The 21,341-nt window shown below is 34.3% G+C and overlaps 1 protein-coding gene across 3 annotated transcripts in view; it reads right to left on the minus strand.

Annotated features, from left to right (window-relative positions):
• The window catches only part of LOC120420700 (retinal homeobox protein Rx), a 105,836-nt gene that overhangs the window by 60,746 nt on the left and 23,749 nt on the right, over positions 1-21,341 (minus strand). For all 3 annotated transcript variants that reach the window (XM_039583798.2, XM_039583797.2, XM_039583799.2), the window contains exons 3-4: positions 12,800-13,915; positions 12,562-12,728 (exon numbers count right to left, since the gene is read on the minus strand). In XM_039583798.2, coding sequence (XP_039439732.1) covers positions 12,562-12,728; positions 12,800-13,915 — 1,283 coding nt within the window. The remainder of the gene's footprint in view (positions 1-12,561; positions 12,729-12,799; positions 13,916-21,341) is intronic.

Below are 21,341 nucleotides of genomic sequence, written 5' to 3' on the forward strand. Positions count from 1 at the left end.
TTCAATGTTTTGTATGAAAAGTCGAAATTAGAAATGGGTTAAATTTTTCTGAGAAGTTCTAAACGATATCTACAACTTTGAACAAGACACCAAATTGATCAGAAAAAGCGGTCATAAGATAGTGATTTTTGTACATTTAAAAAGCCTTTTTGTATGGACAGCTGCCAAAATTGTACGAAGTTGTCTGTCGAAATGAAATGCTTTTGCTTAGTAAGAATTGTACGGAATAATATAAAATTATATAAATGAAATATTTCTTATTTTATATATGATACAACATCATAAAATAAAATCCAAAATTTTGTAAATTTTTAGTTTTAATGTTTCAAATCAAATTGCAAATAATGAAAAAAATAATTATTCACTGAAATATTTAAATATTTTAAATTAAGGATTAAATTGCCAAAAAATCCTATGTTTGTGATAAATCTTAAAAATTTTGTTGTTATTATAATTGAAAAGGTTTTTTTTCAAATCTAAAAGTAACTCAAGATAAAGCTTTCATCATACTAATGCAAACAATTTTCAATTTAATTTCACTTTTTCCTTAAATAAATGCAAAAAAAGTTTTGAAACTTTTATACATTAAAGTTATCTTTAAATAATTGAAAATTAATTTTTATGATTTGTTTTTTAGAAAGTATTTGTTTGTAACGTACAACGAATAAAATGGAAATTAACCAAACTTGTTTTAAAATTTCTGTATCAGATACAGTGATTTCTTTTATTTTTAATGAGTGATTTTACCCAGCAAAAAAAAATTAAGTTTCACGGCGTGCCAATTACAAAACATAAGAATTTCACGGCAACTTTGCAATGCTCTAAACTCTGCTCAAAATAATCGTACAAATTTGTTATTTAAGCGTAGTTAAAAATAGAAAGATGTCTTAAAAAAATAACAGTAGTTTAAGATGCCAAATAAAACCCTCTGACACAATTATTTATTTAAGAAAAAAAATTGTATTGGTATTGGTTGAATTTGTGATACAGCTAGTTTAATTCTACAGAGATTTTAGAAAATTTAAGCTGCTAAAATATCTTCCAAATTGCTTATCAAAGGTACAATCAGTAAAAATGCACGTTAAAATTTTGTTTGATTTCATAAATTTCAGAAATATAGAAATTTGAGTTATCCAAAAAATAATAAATAGGCGAAACACTTTTTTTAATTTTGTTGATATACTTGAAAATTAACTTATATTTTAGCAATGTCTTAGCTAAAATATAAGTTAATTTGTATTGCATTTTCTATTTCAATAACTTAATTTATAGAGCAATTCTCTTAGATTTCGAGAGAATTGCTCTATAATCACTCTCTATAATCAAACAACTTTTTAATCTTTATTTTAATAAATTGACTAAGTTCAAATTTATTTGAGAGTTTTTAAATTATTGTGTTGAATTACTTTATTTTACATTTTTATTGGAATTTTGTAGAATAAAGAAATTTTGCTTGAAATAAACATTTTCTTTATGCATTTTGTAAAATAATATAGTTAACAATTTCTTTAAAAATTATTGTAAATCTGCCATGCATTTTTTTTAATTTGGAAACTTCTTCCAAAATGCTTGTTAAAATTTTTGTGAAGCGAAGCAAACATCAAAGCTTAAATTCACTGAGAAGCAATTTGTCATTTGACTAAATCATATTCTGCAGCATTTCACGAAATTTGCCAAATGTTAAGGCATGGGGAAATTTCCCGTTTTACACGGTTTCCAAGAATTTGATTGCCAGAAAAATTTAAAAAAATATGCAAACTGAATCAATCAAGTTTTAAAAATAACCAAAAAGATCCCCCATGGTTCCAAAAAATATTCCCACGATAAATTGATCCGCTCCATCCCCCAAATCTCCTGTAATCTTCCCAGCACCACCACCGGCAAATCCAACCCATGAAACCTGAGCGAGAGAGAGCGCGCGCGTACACGTGACAGTGACAGTTTGGCTAATTGTAATCCCCGGTTCGATAGACAAATTCCTTTCCCCCCCATCGTTTGGCCACATGGCGCACAAAAGAAAGGTCGAAATCGTCTTCTTGTTTCGTTTCTTTGACCTCCCTCTTCTGGAGGGACTGGGAACCTGTTTGACAGGCGGATTAAGATACGGTCCTCCCCATGTCGAACGGAAATGCCATTATCAATCACGCACGCGACTCCAATCGAACCACACTAATTAGGTGTCTGATGTCGGGGGTTTTCACACCCCATTTATTCCCACAGATTTTTGTTGTTTTTTTAAAGGAATAATTTTGGAAGAAGATTTGTTTTTTGAAAGTTGCACAAATGTTTCAAAAAACATGTTTACAACACATGTGCAACAAAAAAAACTTCCTCATTTTAACTAAACAGCCTGTCAGTGGTGAACCCAAATTAATTTGTTACACTGTGTGCCCCCTCGCAAGGAAGGGGGGGGGGGCACCTCGAAACCATTTTACAGGTGTCAAATTTCTCGTTATAGTTTATAGTTGCGCCCTGGTGGAAGGTGCCATTAAAGTGCCAAAATGCACGGAATGTGCCAAATCGTGTTGTTGATTTGTGGCGTTTGGTGTCTGGAGCTTGCATGTCCCGATGACATTTGTCACAAACGACGACTCGTCACAGGGCGACGCGAATTGATGGGTTGGTTTTCGGGGGCGAAATTTAAATGACTTTTTGAAAAGTTTCTCCCCCCGAAACTAACTAGAGCAAATCACCGGGGGTGCCTACACGGACGCGGCTAGTGTTAGTCAGATGATTTGATTTTGCAATGGGTTAAAAAACTAAAAACGGGTGGGGAAATTGAATTATGGCTTCACACGGCAGTAACTTTATAGTTGAACGGAATGTGGTTTTGGGAAAATTGGAATCGTTGGCATTCAATTATTTGGTGGAATGAGCATAGGGCAATACAACTGGAACGAAAATGGAAGTTGTATCGTTTAGGGAAAACGATTCGTGTGATTGAGTAATGTTTATTGATATTAATATCTGTTTAAAATATTCACAACAAACATGCCACAATTTGAAGTCACGGCTTTCACTGAATGCATGCCGATCAAACAAGCCAAACAATGCCCAATGACATCTGGTTTTGGCCATCATGATCTGAATGAGTCATTGGAATCAGGGTTTCAGCATAAATCTAGGTTTGAAACAATTTATACTTTTTTATAATTTCGTAGCCGGCCTTAAATTTAAATTCCTTTACATGCAATCGTATAAAGTTATTAATTTTTTTTGACAAATTAGGTTTTCTATTACCAATTTACTCAAAATCTATAAAATAGCACGTGTGACCATCATTTTATTGCGTGCACGACCTGCCCTCAAACACGTTGGTTTCGAATTTCCAATTTCGCAAAGTGAGCAAACTGCGATTTTCTGATTTGCGAGCAAAACACGAAACATGATGCACTTGGTGCCCGCACACACGTGTGCGACGGGGGGTGGGAGATGGAAACAATATTGACATGAAATCAATACATGCAACATATATCACTGCGTGGCTAAAGTTCGTATGCTCGGATTCGAGCCAATAACGTTCGAAAAAGTACACGAAAGGTGTACCCCCTGTGGGTGACCTTTTGCGAGCTTCGCGTTCGCGGAAAATCAATATCAATATTGGCTAACTTTTGAAAAAGGGACGAAATTGTATCAAATTTAGTCAAACTAGAAAAATCTAATAATTCAATAAAGTTGCCCAACTCAACAAAAGTCAATTCCACTCAAACAGACGATTATGAAGTCGAGAGAATTCAAAAAAAAAGAGAAAATTAGGCTGCCAAATTGAATTACGTTAAACGACAACAACTTCAAAACATTGTGTCAGTTTATTTTAAAAAGATGAAAAAAGAGGGTGAGATTGCATTGGTCGAAATATGGTGACAGATGTAAACACGGTATTTACGTGGCGGGGAAAGTGACGAATCTGACGGTCGTGATTTTTGCTCGAGGTAATGTGCTCAAAATCAATTACGGCAGACCTTTTTTGGTCGGGGTGTTTTGCGTGGACAGTGGGATTGGTTGAAGAATCAAGATTAAATGTGTGTTTAAACAAACAAGAGCAATTTTCCGATATTTTCAAATAGATTTTTTCCTCTTTGCTTACATTAAATAATCCTTTTTGTACATCCTTTTTTCGAATAGTTTTTGATTTTTAATAAAAAAAATCATTTAAATTCTTTATTTTGTAAAAGCCTAGTTAAGCAAAGATAAAAAAGTGAAAAACCCAGAAATCACTACGGTATTATTTTAACCATACTGCTTTTAAAATAGGTTAGAGACGTTTTTACGAATCCAGAACAGACAATATTAATGCTTAAATTTCATTTTGAAAGTCACGAGGCAAAAATAGAACCAATTAAATCTCTGTGTTCTTCATTATATAAAGTAATATTAGTTGTTAAACTGCTATTTGACAAAAAAAAAAGAAAATTATTTTACCATTACTAATTTCTAATTTATAACAACTTACAAACACATATTTTCAAGTTCAAGGTTATAAAATTTTTCAAATGTTGATTAACGGTGCACATCAACCAGGGCTTTTGCACCAAGATTTTTGTTAAAGAAATTTTAGTATCTTTAAAATTACGGGAACTTACGATATATTTTGTTATTTATCCCCTAAATTACTCTACAAAAGAGTTGATAAATCCTTCTAAATTTTCTGCAAGTATTTTTTTAAGTCGGTTGTCATGTTTGGATTTTGATGTCTTTGAAAAATTGTGATACGAAAACTGACCCTAAAATTTGATTTTTTATCGGTCACACCTTCGACACTTTCTCTGACCCTGGCTAAATCAGGGATACAAAACTTAAAAACCTTGCCGGTCCCATTTTTTTTTTTTTTTTTTTGGAAAACATGATATGAGATTGTAAATGGTTTTGCAGAGCCATTGTTTAGAAATTTCAGTATGTTTAAGGCCTGAATGAATTAAACAAAAAGTTGTATAGGCCAAAGTAAAAAACAATATCATTTCCCATACGAAAAAGTAAACTTTAATCCAAGCAATCGTTTCAACCGAATTGTAACTCTCTTGGACCCAAATGAATGGTAACAATGAGTTATTCTTTTGAGGAAAAATAGCTTCAAGATTGAAAAATCTGGCCTGAGTTTTGGAAAGGTCGTATCAAATAGTAAAATGCCGTTTCAATCACATGTGGATCAAATAGCATAATGTCTAGAAATAATTTAATCGATTTCCCTGAAAAACTTCGCATAATTCACATAAAAATTAGTTTTAGAAAAAAAAATAAAAAAATAACAGCGAAATTTAATAAGTTTTCACACGTCAAAAGTTTTGCTTTTTTTCATAAAGAGCATTTTGGGAACCCAAAAATGTAAAAAATATATTTAAAAAATAATTTACTGTTTTAATTAAATATTTTTTTGGATCCAAGCTAGAACCTTCCTAATTTCTAAATAAAAATACGTGTCTGACAACTTTATGTTGCAATTTTTTTAATATTGCTTGAAATTTTAACCAATGAACAGAAACTTGAGATATATTTTGTTTTAGCTTGTACAATAAGAACGTTTCAAATATTTTTGAAAGTTTATGACGACATTAACCCCCTTTAAAATCGGTCCATCAAATCTGAAAGCCAATTTTTTTAAGATTCAAAATTATAATGGAAATCAACTGAAAATAGTTGGAATTGGGTGTAAGACAAATGGCCGAATGTCAAAAGGTCGAATGTCAAAAGGTCGAAAGTGGAAAAAAGGTTGAAAGTGGACAAAAGGTCAAATTGACAAAACGTCGTAAGGACAAAATGTCGAATGTGGAAAAAGTGAAAAAAATTCTGGAGTATACTAGCGATTTTTTTTTTTCAAATAGAATAAATGTTTTTAAACATGTGTGGACATACAACCTTCTATCGGATGAGGAAGTAAAATGACGGTCCCGGCCTTGGTTGTTAGGCCGTTAAGTCATTCCAGGTGTTGGAGTCGTCTCCATGCCATAAGTACAAACAACACACCAAACCAAGCCTACTCCGGTGGAATCGCTGGCGGCGGTTGGACTCGCAATCCAAAGGTCGTCAGTTTAAACACTGGGGTGGAAGGTTCCTTGGAGTAGAAAGAGGTTTGGGTGCTCTCCCCATTCAAGCCTTCGGACTCCTAGGTTCGAGCAGAAACTTGCAATAGAGACCACAAAAGACCCGGGGGTCGTTAATGTGGATGGTTTGATTTTTTTGGACATACAAACTTCTTTCTATTTTTTTCCATTTTTTAAAATGATGAATAGTTTTTTCGAAAAACATGCTTCTAAAGTATTGTGTTAGTTTTCCATTAATTAACAATTATTAATTTCTTTATTTCTTAAAAAATAGTCCTTCATCTCAAATATTTGAAGATTTTTTTAAATTCTATAAAGAAAACTAATCTTCAAAAGAAAACGGGAAGGTTGTATTTTTAGTGTTTTTCAATTTTTAAAAACACTTATTTACAGTTATTTAAATAGGTCAATGATTAGGCCATAGAAAATATTTATCAAAGTGTTTATCACTTCCATTAATAAGTGCCTTGAAAACTCAAAAGCCAAAATCAAATTTAATAATTGTATCAAAAGTATTAATGATTGAAGGTTTAAAAAACTATCGACCTTTTCACCTTTCGACGTTTGGTCAGTTCGGCTTTTGTCTATTTTTGAACTTTTGTCCATTCGACCTTTTGGCATTCGACCTTTTGTCATACATTAGATAACAATATTATAAAATGTTGGACTCTTTTCAAAATATTTTGAAATTTTGAAAAATTGAATGAATAATTGCAAAAAATTTGATAATTTTATTCTAAACCAAATAATTCTGTCCTTTTTCACCCCCTAAAAACACCCACCGTGCAGTCCAACCCAGCGTGCAGTAATCGAAATCGGCAACTCTCGTAACAAAATATTAATAACTTCCACCGTCCGGAGCCCCGCGGCTAAACGCCAAGTTTACATCTCCAATCAACCGGTGACTTCTCGGCCGGATTGACTGGTCCCGAGATAAATGTAGGGTAAAACGGTTACTTTGATCACCTCTCCGTCAGGACGGGCGCGCCCGCGCCACCTACTACGATGTGCTCGACCTGCCGTCATTTAGAGTCATCAAGGGGGTGGAGAGGGTTGCCACAGCAGGTTCGGAGTTTGTTAATCGTATTCATATGATGGTAAATTGAAAACTCAATTACGACCATCTGAAAAACGTTCCTCCTTCCTCGTTTGGCGTTGGGTTTGAACGATAAAGTTGGGTCGAGGTGACCCGAGCAGGAGGTGATTTTGAAATGGGAGCAAAATTTGTTTTTTAAACAGAAAAGTCGATCAATATTAGAAGTGATTTTTCACATTATTCAAAAAATATATTTTTGATAAACAATGTTTGTTCTCATCTGCAATTTACGAAGAATTCCATTCTAAAATTTGAAAAAAATCCTCTAACTCAGCCCAACAAACAACCCCGTTCGGGTCGTACTCGAAGTTCATGTTGCTTCTACGAGGGTGAGTACTTGCAAGAGGGGGTTCTACATGAGCTGTGACTGACTGTTATTAAGTGTGGTCTGAAGAGGATAATTTACCCTCTTCACTGTGCGATACGGCGCGGATGATCAGTTTTGCGAGGGTGTGAGCGTGTGTCTGTGCGTGTGTGCGTTACGCACATACACGAACGGCAAAACAAACAAACCACCCTTTCGAGAGGAGGGCGAACGCCCTCGTGCAGCATCATCATTTCTCGGTTGTGACGTTCGGAAACGCCCTCCACTCTGACACACGCACACGCACTAATACCAACTGATGTGATCTTACATGAGTGTGCGTTTGTATTTTGTTGACGAGGCGAAGATTATAATTACTATTAATTTCGATTTAAATTATCTCTGGCCGGCCTATTCCAGATGACAGGAAATGAGGTTTGATCAGCGTTGATTGAATTCCTGGTCGGCGACATCGTCGTCGTCGTCGTCGACGACGTTGCGGGTGGTGGTGATGGTGACATCAACCGTTTCACGATGAACCCGGAAAGGATAGACGGATAGGCGCTTTGTGATGCAAGAGTAGAGCCGATTTTGCGAAATCAATCGAGCTTGGCGTGTGTGTTGAGAATATTTTGATAATGTGTATTACAACAATCTTGATCAACAACAAAAAATTAAATAGATTTTTTTTTCGGAAAAATATTTTTTTATAATTTACCGTATTCCAAATTACTCAAATATTCAAAATATGCAATAAACGATGCAAATTTTGAACGCTTTTTTCTCTTTATTATTTTTTTTTAAATACTGAAATTTTCACAAAATACCGTATTTTTTCGAAAACGCTTCAGGCCGTTGCAAATATTTTTCAAAGTTTATGTCCCTCGGCTCTGACCAAAGTCGAGGGGAGGGCAAAAAAATATAAAAATTGAAATTACAAGCCTAGGTTTCAACATTTGGATGAAAAAAGTGTTTTCAAATGCTTTTTACAGGCGTTCAGTTGCTTTCCAATCATTAGTTTTGAAAAAATCGAGGTATTGACGGAATTTTTTTTCCCCAAAAAATAAAAAATTGTGGGACTTGTAAAATTTAAAATGTTTTCAAAGGAGTTCAAACATGCTAAATATGATTAAAAACGCGGGAAAATGCATTTTTACTGGTTTTTAGTAGGTTAAACTTTAATTATAATTACAATTTTGAAGTTTTTTGAAAAAATATTTTTTGCCCCCTGATTTTTCAGGCCAACTTTGAAGGGGGGCGACATAAACTTTGAAAAATATTTGCAACGGCCTAAATTTTCACAAAATATCTTGAATATATTCTTGAATATATTTTTACTGGTTTTTAGTTGGTTAAACTTTAATTTTCATTATCATTTCGTCAGTTGTGTGCTATCTTGTGACAACGACCATTTAGTACATTTCGAGAAAATCGATTTTTAAAGTTTGGTAAATAATTTCAAAATTATGAATTATAGAGCCAAACTTTTTGAAACAATCGGTTCGTATACTATCGCTTAACAAACGCTCCAATTTGTTTACACCAGTTAAAAGATACAGTAAATTATGTAATCAAAAATCTGAAAAGCACGTGTCACAAATGTGTTTCGAAAGTAAAATTGTACTACGTGTCACAAGTGTGCACAGAATTCCCATAAAAAACTAAAGTATGCTTAAATCAATAGATTAACCGACTTAATCAGTATATTTTCCAAAACAAAGGATTGCATTGCCTTCAGAAAATGTGTATCAACATAAATTTGTGAAAAACAAGAAAATTTTTCCACATTTTCCAACACCATGTATGACGTGTCACAAGTGTGCACGAACATTTTGATGATAAATTGGTCTATGTCACAAGTGTGTATTGCGATATCCGGGAAACGGAAGCGAGTTTCCAAAATCGGGTTAAAGCATCTTGTAGTGTTTGTTAAGTATAGCAAAACGTCATCATTAACTCATTTTCGACCAAAATGGTCTATGTCACAAGATAGCACACAGCTGACGATTTTGAAGTTTTTCGAAAAAATATTTTTTTAGCCCCCTGATTTTTCAGGCCAACTTTGAAAGGGGGGGGCGACATAAACTTTGAAAAATATTTGCAACGGCCTAAATTTTCACAAAATATCTTGAATATATTCAAAAATCTAAAATATGCAATATGGGTTTTAAACGAAGTGAAATTTTGTATGATTTTTTCTCATTATTAGAGTTTTTAAAAATACTAAAATATTCACCATTTTTTAAACATACTCATTTTTTTTAATTTGCAATTGTTTTTCATGTTACTAGATTTTTTTTTGCAAAATATAAACAAAATTTTCACAAATTACCATTTTTTTTGAAAATACATATACAAATACAATATGGGTATTAAAAGAAGCGAAATTGTTCATGCTTAATGAATACATTTAAATTGTGTATGCTACCCCGAGCAGACGGTAATAACAACATTCATGCCATTTCAATAGCAAATATTGTTAAAATAACAGAAAGTGTTATGGAATCTTCTTGAAAAATCCATTTTTGCATAAGGTTTAAATAACAGTTTATGTTATCATCACAAAATTTGTTATTGGTCTGATATTGGTTGAAAGCTAAAACAACTTTGGAATAACATTTTTTGCTATGGAAGAATACTTTCAACTGTTATTGGGATTAGTTGTTAAAATAGCAAAAAATAATAACAAAGATTTGTTCGAAAAATAACAAAAAAAAATCATTACAACAAATAACAAATCTTGTTATAAAAAAAATTTTTATTGGCATAGTATTTTCAAATAACAAAAAATGTTATTCCCAAGTTATTTCCGTCTGCTCGGGACGTCGTTTGATACCCATATTGCAAATTTTTAAAAGTTGAGTATTTTGTTTTTTTTGCAAAAATTTTAGTATTTTACAATAAAAAACTTGAATAAAATGAAAAAGCATACAAAATTTCGCATCGCAAATTAAGTAAGTTTGAGTACTTTCGAAAAATACGGTACTTTGTGAAAATTCATCTATTTTCAAAAAAACATCTATTGGTGTGAAAAATCAAACCAAATTTCGCTTCGTTTGATACCTTTTGCATATAGTTTAGTAAAAAACAAAAGAAAAATTCGCTTTGTTTTATATTCATATCACATATTTTGATAATTTTAGGTTTTTCAAAAAATACGGTATTTCGTGAAAAGTTTTTTATTTTACATTAAAAGCTTAAATAAAGTGAACAGCATACAATATTTCGCTTCGTTTGATTTTCATAATTTGTTATATTGCAAATAATGAAAATTTGAGTACTTTCGAAAAAACGGCATTTTGTGTATTTAAAAAAAACCCTATTGATGTGAAAAATCCAACCAAATTTCGCTTCGTTCGCTCCGTAATATGAGTATATTTTGAAAATTTGAGTGTTTTTGGAAAAATACGGTAATTTGTGAATTTGTGGAATTCGAAAATTTTCATAATTTACCGTTGATTTTTTTTTGAAAGTACTCAAATATTCAAAATATGCAATATGGGTATCAAACGAAGTGAAATTTTGTATGCTTTTTTCTCATTATAAGAGTTTTTTGAAATACTAAATATCTCACAAAAACAAAATCGAAAATACTCAATTTTTTAAAATTTGCAATTGTGGTATCAAACGAATCGAAATTTCGTATGCTTTTGCATTTAATCTGTTTTCCAATATTACCGAATTTTTTTTTGCAATATGGTATTAAACGAAGCGAAATTGTGCATTTTTCTCTTTTCTAGAGTTTTTTTAAATACTGAAATTTTTACAGAATTTAGTGTTTAACAAAATCTAATAAAGTGAAAAAGCATGCAAAATTTCAGCAAGCTTAGCACAAGAGAGCACAGAGGCATTATTACATTTGGGAACAAGTAGGGGAACTATTCCCTATTTTCAGCCTATTTCTGTTATCGGCCTATCAGCACTTTGATAACAAATTACAGCTTTCATAAAGTGTTTTCGACTGTTCCAAAGTAAAAAAAAGCTCAAATAAAAGTGAGCAAGCAACATTCCAATGTTGATACATCTGAAAATGTTGATTTAATAGCGGAAAACGGCAAAAGTGATGAGAATTGGTCGAATGGCTTAGAGTGATTAAAATGGGTATTTTTCGCCTACATCTTTTAAAAAATTGACAATTTACGTCTTGTACAGTGTCTCAAATTTTTCAGTCTAAAATGAGGTAATATAACATCATTATAGAGGCAACATTTAACCTCAAAATTTATATCTTCCAATTTTATTTTTTTACCGTGTACGTTCAAATTAAAGAAATACTTTTGTTAAAATTTCATGTTCAATATAATATATAAAATTCCATTGAAAATCAAAATTTTCTAAAACCAAAACCCAGTCTCACAAAAGTCACACACTCACCCATGAATTGCAATCAAGTATGTAAATCCAAACAAACTATATTGAGAGCATCAAACCCCATTCTCCCTCCCCCAAAGCACAATAGCCTCATTTATCCTTTTCCCACCATATAAATAACCAAACATTTTGCCCACACGTCGCGTTACTGCAACTCACTCCCCTTTTCTGACTTGTAACCCCCTTATATGAAGAAGAAAAAAGCATAGTTGGCACGAGAAAAAGAGCATTTTTTGTGTCTACTTGGAGCATTCCTAAATCGAGGTTCTCCTAGGGTTACCAGTTTTGAAGTTGGTTGGTTTTGTAAAGCTTTCAATTCAAGTAATTTTGGTCACCCTACCCTCGGAATCTCACATATGTGACTGCTCATATGTGAATTTCGTTAGTCTTTTCGTGCGAAACTTCCCCCAAACCCTCCTTGAACAAACAAGAAAGCGAAAAAAAAATCAATAACTTGGCACACAATCCCCGTGCCGCATTTTCCAAATATCTCCCCCCGAAAAAACGAAACTATTGGCACTACGCCCCCCGGGGCATGGCCTTCCTCTAACGTGGGATTTCTGCTCCAGCGCCTCTGACGAGACAGGAGAAACCGGGACCGACGTTTTACTTCACCATCCGATAGAAGCTCAGTGGATAAGGCGGGAATCGAACCCGCGTCTCATAGCATCATCGGGATCGGCAGCCGAAGCCGCTACCCCTGCGCCACGAGACCCAAACCCCACAAAAAAGAATGTAACTGGGCGACTTACCTGTACGCGCACTTCCGGCAGGTTCACCTTCATCGCGAGCTCCTCCCGCGAGTACACGTCCGGGTAGTGGCTCTTCTCGAAGGCTCGCTCCAGCTCGTGCAGCTGGTAGGTGGTGAAGGTGGTCCGGTTGCGGCGGTGCTTCTTCTTCGAGCAGCCGTCCTCGCCGCCTAGTGGAAAATACAAAGAAAAATTTTGAGTTCCTCTACAAAACCCACACCGAGAAGACCAGAAGTCTCACCTTCATCATCACTTCCGGAGCCCATCTTTTCACCCTGCTCGCTGGACGTGGTCTGGTTCATCTCCTCACTGGACGCGTAATTAATACCACCATTATTACCACCGCCACCACCGCCTCCGTCATCGCCCAGCTTGTCCTGCCCATCCGACTGGTGTTGACTTCCAGGAGTGCCGGAGTTTCCCCCTCCCAGCCGGTACTCATCTCCACCGGCTGACGAGGCTTGTTGAGGAGCAGGTTGTTGTTGCTGATGAGGATGCTGCTGCTGCTGTTGATGGGCGTTGAGTTGCTGTTGCTGCTGCTGCTGCTGATGATGATGGTGCAGGGCCACTTGCTGATGGAGTTGCTGCTGCTGCTGTTGGTGGTGATGTTGCTGAAGTTGCTGTTCAGCGTCGTAGACCGCGGCTTGCCGTGCCCGCAAATCATCATAGCTCTTCATGTAATCAAACCCAGCGGCCTTAATGGACTGCTTGTCCACCGAGTCATGGCCACCGCCCAATTTGCTGTACTTGCTCATGGACCCCTCAACCTGATCGCCACCGGAACTACCTCCGTCCAACAAATGATCCTCATTGTCCGAGTACTTGCGCTTCAGCGAACCCCCCGAGTTGGCCGCCGTTGGCGAAGCCAAATCCTCCTCATAATCGTTCACAGTCGTACTGCTGCCGTCCTCACTCCCCGGACCCCCTCCAAACTTGGCATTCCCATACCCCCCTAACCGGTAATTCCGATCGATAAAGTACTTGTTGTTCTCCTTGAGCGACTTCATGTACTCCAACTCCGCGGCCGCCGCCACATGCGAAGGCAGCTGGTGTTGCTGGTGGTGTCCACCGCCGCCCTGTCCGCCCATCGGCAGTCCCGCCGGATGTTGGTGCGGCCCGAGATGATGGTGGTGCATTCCACCTCCAACGCCGGAGTCCAGCGAGGCCGCAAAGTCCAGGCTCTTCATGTGGTTCTGGTAGTTGGTGGCCAGCTGCTGGAACTTGTCCGTTGGCGAAGGGCTGCCCAGATACTGGCCGGCCGCCGCCGCCAGCGATTTCGCCATCATTTGCTGCTGGTCGCAGACTTTTATTTGGCCGAGCGGGGACGCGCTCAGGTCGGTGGCGTCGCTGGAGTCACCTGGGGGGAGGGAGAGAGGGATGGTTCAATTTGTTAGTTTGTGATTGATAAGGTTAAGTTGGGTGATTAATTTCTAAGAATCCAGTTAGTCAAAGCCTTTCGTTATTTAATTTAGTTAGTTTGAGGAAGGTACAATGTCATGCTGTTAGTCCACAGGATTTAGAACTTTGAAGATAATAATCGTATATTTTATAACAATGTATGAAAAACAGGTCGAAAATGTTTTGTCTCTAAATTGAGCTTAATTTCTCAGTGTCCGATGAAAACAGCAGCAGACGCATTTTTCTTGTGGTTTTTAAATAATCAAACAAGAGTTCATTTTGAATTGTTACAAAAGAACGTGAAATTCTTTAAATATGAGTGAATTCTGGCTCAATCCTCAAATTTTTGAAAGCCGAAAAATGTGCATTTTACTTCAACCTGATTTAAATAATTTTAAAGAAAATAAAAATAAGATTCTCCAAATCCCATTTCATTCCTAAGATCACAATAAATTGAAAACTCATAAGGCTTCATCCATAAAGTACGTCACGCTAAAATCAGTCAAAATTTACCCCCCTCCCCCCCTTTGTCACGCTTTCCCTATACTTATAACACGCAATGTCACACTTTCTCAGACCCGCAAAAAATTACAGAAACAAGAATACATTTGCGAAAGCCAATGAAATGCTTCAAAATATGGTCAAATTCAGACTTGTTTACATTAAAATATTTGCAAAAACTAACCAAAAAAATAAAGACAATTATTTTTAACTAGCTTAGTTTTAGAACACATTTTAAAAAATATAAAAACTATGTTATTAACGTTCATGTGTGGAATAATAGAAAAGCTCTCAAAAAAATACTTGAACATGAATAAATTAATAAGAAGAAACTTATACGTTGCTATAAAAAACAATTAATGATAAGACAAAAAATATTCTTTTAAATGATTTTATAATTATTGAAATTCGTTTGGATTCCGATTTTTACTTTTAACAATTTTTTCAAGGAACGCTACTAGTTGAAAGAATTGAAAACCTTATAAAATATTAAAGAATCAGAAATTAATTATGTAACGTCATGATTCGAAATCCGGACACTTAGTACCATATTATTTTTGTTATAGCTGGCAAAAAATCATGTAATAAGTTGGAAATGTAGAAATATCATTAGGATTTAGTATAAATAGTCAGTTTTAAGAGAATGCATGCAAAATATGTCTTTTCTAACAATTTTTCATCAGAATTTGAAAATTAAAATGGCTTGTTCCGAAACAACTTGTCTAGATAACTTTTAATTAGGGGAGCGGTGCCATGTTTGGGTGAAGTCAAGTTGTGTGTGTTGAGAAAGATTTTTCTATTGTTTCGGCTTAATTGAGAATGTTTGTGTGAGTGTATCTGTTTATATTTTATTAATGTTATTGCTTTGTTACAAAATGATTTCAGCTTACAGATACATAAAAAATCGAGAATGGACTTTGGGAGCGTTTCGTTGCGCGTACAAATTATTCAAACATTGCCGTCGCAAGGTTGGTTTCAGTTTGTCGCGTTTCATTGGCCGGGAAATCTGTTTCATCATTATTGCTCTCAAATAAAAAATTGAATACGAATTGCAACGCGTTTACGTCGGATCGATTTTGTTTCATCTCGCGATTTAATTTCTCGCATAATTGCAATATAGCTAATTAAATCCGAAAAACAAACAAAGAATACAAAATCACTCTTTAAATTAATACGGTGTTGGCTTTATCTTTCCACAGCCGGCTGTCTAAGATTGAGCCATCTCTTGATTAATCAAACAACAGATAAACGGGAATCTTGGAACTTTAAAAAAACGCTTAGTTGCATGTTCAATTTGTTAAGGTTTATTTTTCTTCGCTAACTCTTCTTATATTTCTCTCAAAAATATTATCTTATCGCAACTTCAGGAAAAAGTCAACATATTGAAAAATCTCGAGCATCCCAATTTCGAACGCGTAATAATTAAAAACCTTAAATCAACCAAATTTGCGAAACCGACCCTAAAACGAACCACACATTAAAATGTTGATATTTCAGCATATAATTCATTAACAAATAACATATTGATTTTTACTATGGATTAAAACACCACAAATGAACACATGATAAATCCTATTTTTGCCCTTTACAGCCGGCTGTAAAAGTTTAATGGAAGAAAAGTAACATCGATGCAAACCTTGCCAAATTACAAACAATTAAATTCTTTTCTAACTAACCCGCAATACCTCTCGAGGTGTATCCTAGGGTTTACCTTATCCTACTAACATTGAGTCCAAAACCTCCCTACAAACATCTATACCCCTAAGGTGTCGTAGGGATCCTTGCGCACTTTAGATAGGTGTTTACTAACGTTCCTTCCGTTCCCCAAAGGATAGCTTGGACCCGGCGAGGACCCCCTTATGCCCTGGGCTGTATTACACACTCATCAAAAGATGAAGACATGGTATCTCCCGTGTTGGATTATTGTTCCGGATGAGGGTCTAACACAACCAGACCAAACAGTGGGATAAGCGTTGTGGAGCCATCCGTGGATAGGGCGTCCTAAAATGCTAATGCTAATGCTAATGCTAATGCTAATTTGAAAATTAAAATGGCTTGTTGTGCTTCGAATCCCGGACACTGTTAAAAGCTGATTCGAAATCCGGACACTTTTGCTTAGAATTCCGGACACTCGATTTTGCTTATGAATCGCACAAATTTGGACTGAAATGTTAGTGAATGGCATTCTTTAGGTCTCAAATAAGCTGTTAACATCAAAACAATCGATAGTTTATATAAAAAATGGCTAGAATTTAAGAAAATCAAAAACATAAATTTCTGCTTTGCCTTCCCGGTGCTTCGGACGCCTATGAAATATTTCCGTTGAAATATTTCGCATTTTTGGTAAACTTATAATTTTATTTAATTTAATTGTTTTGGCATTAACTACAACGTTCAAAAAAACTTTAAATGAAAGTTGATGTTAGAATTCATCAAATAACACAGTTTTGACATTCATAATGCGAACTTATATCCAAATAATTGAAAAAAAAAAGTTGAAGTGTCCGGGTTTCGAAGCGTCCGGGAATTCGAATCATGACGTTATTTAAAAAATCTTTAAAATTCTTTCCCAAATCTCTTTCAAGAACTGCTCTTGTTTGATACAAAAACATACAACATTGTTAAATAATAATAAAATATATTTAAATTACAATCGATCAAAACGGTAACACGAAAGAATGGAAATCTAACAAAAATTGCAGAAACAAGAATAAATTCTTTTGGAATAATATAAAATTATTTTACTTTGTTCGAATTTTAATATTATTACTGTTTATTGTAAAAAATTTCTCATGTTCAAAAAATGGAATAAATTACAAATTATTAAAAAACTTATTTAAAATTTAAATTATTTGTAAATAATATTTAAAATAACTTTGTTTTTTACAACTTTTCCAAACATTTTGAAGAACTGTTGAAAATATATTTAAAAAAAATATTGAAATTTGCTTGATTAGATACTTTTTTTTATTTTTATTTTTATATTTGACGTTTGTCTTTTTGATTTTTGTTCGCTGCATTTCAAACCATTTTTCTCTTTTTTGAATTAAACACTTTCTACTTCCTAGTTAGATAAATTTAAATTTTATGTCAAGTTTTTCCCCCCTTCAAACATTTTTTTAAAAAATCAGGGGAAAAGCATTATGCAATGCAATGTAAAATTTAAGTTAACAAAACTCTTACAACTGATTGCAAACTTTTGAAAATACATTGTGTATCGTTTTTCATAAAATTTTGAACACTTTAAGACTTTTTCAAATTGTATTTTGAAGTTTCGGATTACAAATCAGAAAAAAGACATAAAACATCAGAAAAAAATCTAATGCAAACCTTGGACGTTTTTAAACAAGGTTACGTCCTTTTTAAAAAATACCACAGAAATGTATTTCCTTAAATATATTGATATTTTGATTTTTTTTTGGAAAATGCATAACTGTAATAATATTTTAAACATTTTGTGATTATTCTAGCTTGCCCCGGGGGGCGTAGTGCCAATAGTTTCGTTAGCTTATTTATTTAAATTTGGGCACTTAATTTTATTTTTTTGTTTTAGGCCAGCCTTCACCAGATCAAGAGTCTAGCCCTAGGTTTTGAATTTTTTCCAATGCAATGAATAATAAAAGCTCAAGAAAATTTTAATATATTTTTTTATTGTTTCGTCATTATGTGTTGCCAGATTTCCCTTAAAAGAAAACCCGTAACAACTTAATCTATTCAATTTCAATTAGATGACTGCGGAATTTTTGGAGTATTTTTGGAACTACACGAATAATGTTACTGAGAAATTCTGAATGACTGTAGAAATCTAAAAAATGTTTTACCAAAAAATATTTGTAAAATACTAGAACTCTCGAGACTTACTCCAGAATTAGTAAGAAATTCCGGAATTACAGAATTATTGAAACTCTGTGTCCACGTGGGTTTAAAAAAAATTAAAGAGTTTTTATCGGATTTTTGATTTTCTTAATAAATTATTGAAATTTCAATCATTAACATGTTGGCTTCTCATAGCGTTGACAACATTTAAGAAAACTCAATCCAATGCTTTTATAAAAATTATCAACATTTTCCGAACACGGATCAAGAACCAAATTTAGCTCGTAACAAATTTATGTTGATACCCCCAACAATTTCCCTCCCCCAAGTCCCCACACCGGCACGATAAAATTACATTTCCACACTATTTCCGCGGCATTTCCACGGCATTTCGCGTAAACAAGTTGGTAATTAATTTGTCAAAATTTTATCAACCCCGACCCCTCCACCCCGTTTCGGGAACCGGGTCGTAAAAGCAACCGGGGCTTTTCCCCAAATCTAAGGCTATTTCACGCTAATAAATAACCGCCGAAAATTATAAGGCCGCCTCGGCCACAAACACCAACCGTAGTCTGCCTGCAGGAAGGCGAAAGTTTTTAATCACTAAAATGTTCCTTTCTCATTTCTTTGCTGCGGTGGCTTCTAGGAAGGAAAATTTCCCGTTCCGTGGTGGGGGGGGGGAAGGAAAAACTTTTTCGTTCTTCCATTTGAACACGCGATTTTCTCCCCCAGCGTGAAGGGCACAAATTATGACTAATTTGAGGTTTATTATATGTTTTGTAACACATGAGTTCCACTTTGCTTCTGCAGGTTGTTGGAAAATCGCTGCTGCCCACGTTTTGTGGAGTGAAAATGGCAAGCAAATTGCAAGACACCCTCTTTCCTTGGTTCTAAACTTGCACACGTCCCTAATTAGGTAGTCAAGCCCTGTGAAATAGTAATTGGGACTAATTTTCGGTTAGTAAAACTTTGAGCTCAGTGTGGATCGAGAACTGGAACAAATTGCCGCGCCTTTTTATAGCTCAGACTTGCACTAATTCAATTATTGTAATAGCCCTCATTTGAAAGTCCACTCGCAGCTTGAATCACTCTCACTTGATAAAGTTTTATTACGAGTCGGCTTAACTCAACGGTCATGAAACATCAAAACCAGAAAAAAATATGAATAAATCAACCCCCTCCCAGCAGCAGCAACCCCCGAAATACTCACAAAACGAACATCGATTTAATGAGTCGAAAGCAAACAACTGGACACAGAGTGGAAAAAAATATAATAATTTCAATTTGTTTCTCGCGCGCTCGGCGATCACTTCACACATAATTAATAATAAAAATTATAATTTCGTTGATTTTGATTAATGCAGCCGTCGTCGTCGCAGCCCGCGCTGGCCTTATCGCGCCAGCAGAGCAAACGAGTTGCGATCGCGATAGGGGTTGAACGAGGGCAGGGCGGGTTGAATTAATTTGGAAAACCCTTAAATTCTTATCACTATTTTAAGTGCTGAAAAGTTTAACACACGGACGCCAAGCTAAAGCGGCAAAGCAAATGTATCACTTAGTTATATTTTTATATATGTTTGCAATTTGCTAAAATTTTGGTATTCCGTTGTGAAATTACATTCTTTTCACGTCAAAAGTACTAAATTGCAGAAAAAGTATTCAACTCGTTGCAAAACTTGATTTTCAGCACTCGGCATGTTTATCTTACTCGGTAAACCTCGCTTACGACTCTTGCTGAGATGATTTTTTTACTTGTTGAAAAGTCTAATATTTTGAAAAAAAAAAAAACAATTTGAATTTAGAATTCGATTGTAATTTAATAACTATTCATAGCGTCTCTTTTTTAAATTTTGGGTAGCTCGGGTAAACAAATAAAAGTTGATTTGATGGAAAAAATGCAAAAACTGCCTAAAGAGGTAGTCATAATTAGAACTGTAGAAACAATTTAGCTCATTTAATTGAATATTTGATTTCTTCGATTATCGATTACCGACGAACGATATTTTTTTAAATAAATCGAGAATGAGATGTACTCAAATTTCAACAATGTATTGTTTGTCATGTTTTTTTAATTTTATTTTCATCACTTTGGATATCAAACGATGCAATCTTTTAGTATGCATTTTAACTTTATGATCGTTTTGTAAAAAAAATCACCAAATACCGTATTTCATGAAAAAATTTTTTTTTTGCAAAATGATGTTTTTAAAAAAGCGACATTCTGTTTGGACTTTAACTTTATTTGAGTATCAATTGAAGAAAAAAGTTATTTTGTGAAATTTTAGCATTTTAATGAAATGCAGAATTCTGTAAAAAATCGAGTATTTATGAAATTTTGATATTTATATTGATACTAATAAAAATTGAAATATATTTATAAAATATGGAACTATGCGAAAATTGCATTTTTTTACAAAGAAAAAATAAATTGATTAAAACTATTAACGTTAAATCATCGTTACCGAATCTCGATCATTTTATCATGTTGATGTTGACATATTAGCAAAAATATGAATTTTGCGAAATTAATATCAACGAGAAAAATGTCATCAAAAATTGTTTCGGCAAGCAAAAATTCAAAGAGATGATGGGAAATTTTGGAGGGAGAGCAATTCCCTACCAAAACCGGGAATGGGTTTTATTTGTATTTTTTGATTTGGCTCAAACTTTGTGGGGACCTTCCCTATGACCAAAGAAGCTTTTTTTGTTATTGGTCCACCCATACAAGTCTCCATACAATTTTGGCAACTGTCCATACAAAAACGGTACGTAAATATTCAAACAGCTGTAACTTTTGAGTGAATTTTCTGATCAATTTGGTGACTTCGGCAAAGTTCGGTATTGATGAGGACTATTGAAAAAAATAGGTATATGGAAAACATTGTCGATTTTTTAATTATCTTTTTTTAACAAAAACTCAATTTGCCGAAATACGTACTTTTTGATTTTCAAGATTTTTTTATATGTTTTGGGGGACAAAATCTGCATTTTTTGAGCCATAGAGAAGAATGATCAAAAAATCTGCTGCCGGGTTATGATTTTTTGAAAAAACAGTTAGGCTGGTACAA

The sequence above is a fragment of the Culex pipiens genome, chromosome 3, assembly GCF_016801865.2.
Source record: "Culex pipiens pallens isolate TS chromosome 3, TS_CPP_V2, whole genome shotgun sequence".
Lineage (NCBI taxonomy): Eukaryota > Metazoa > Arthropoda > Insecta > Diptera > Culicidae > Culex > Culex pipiens.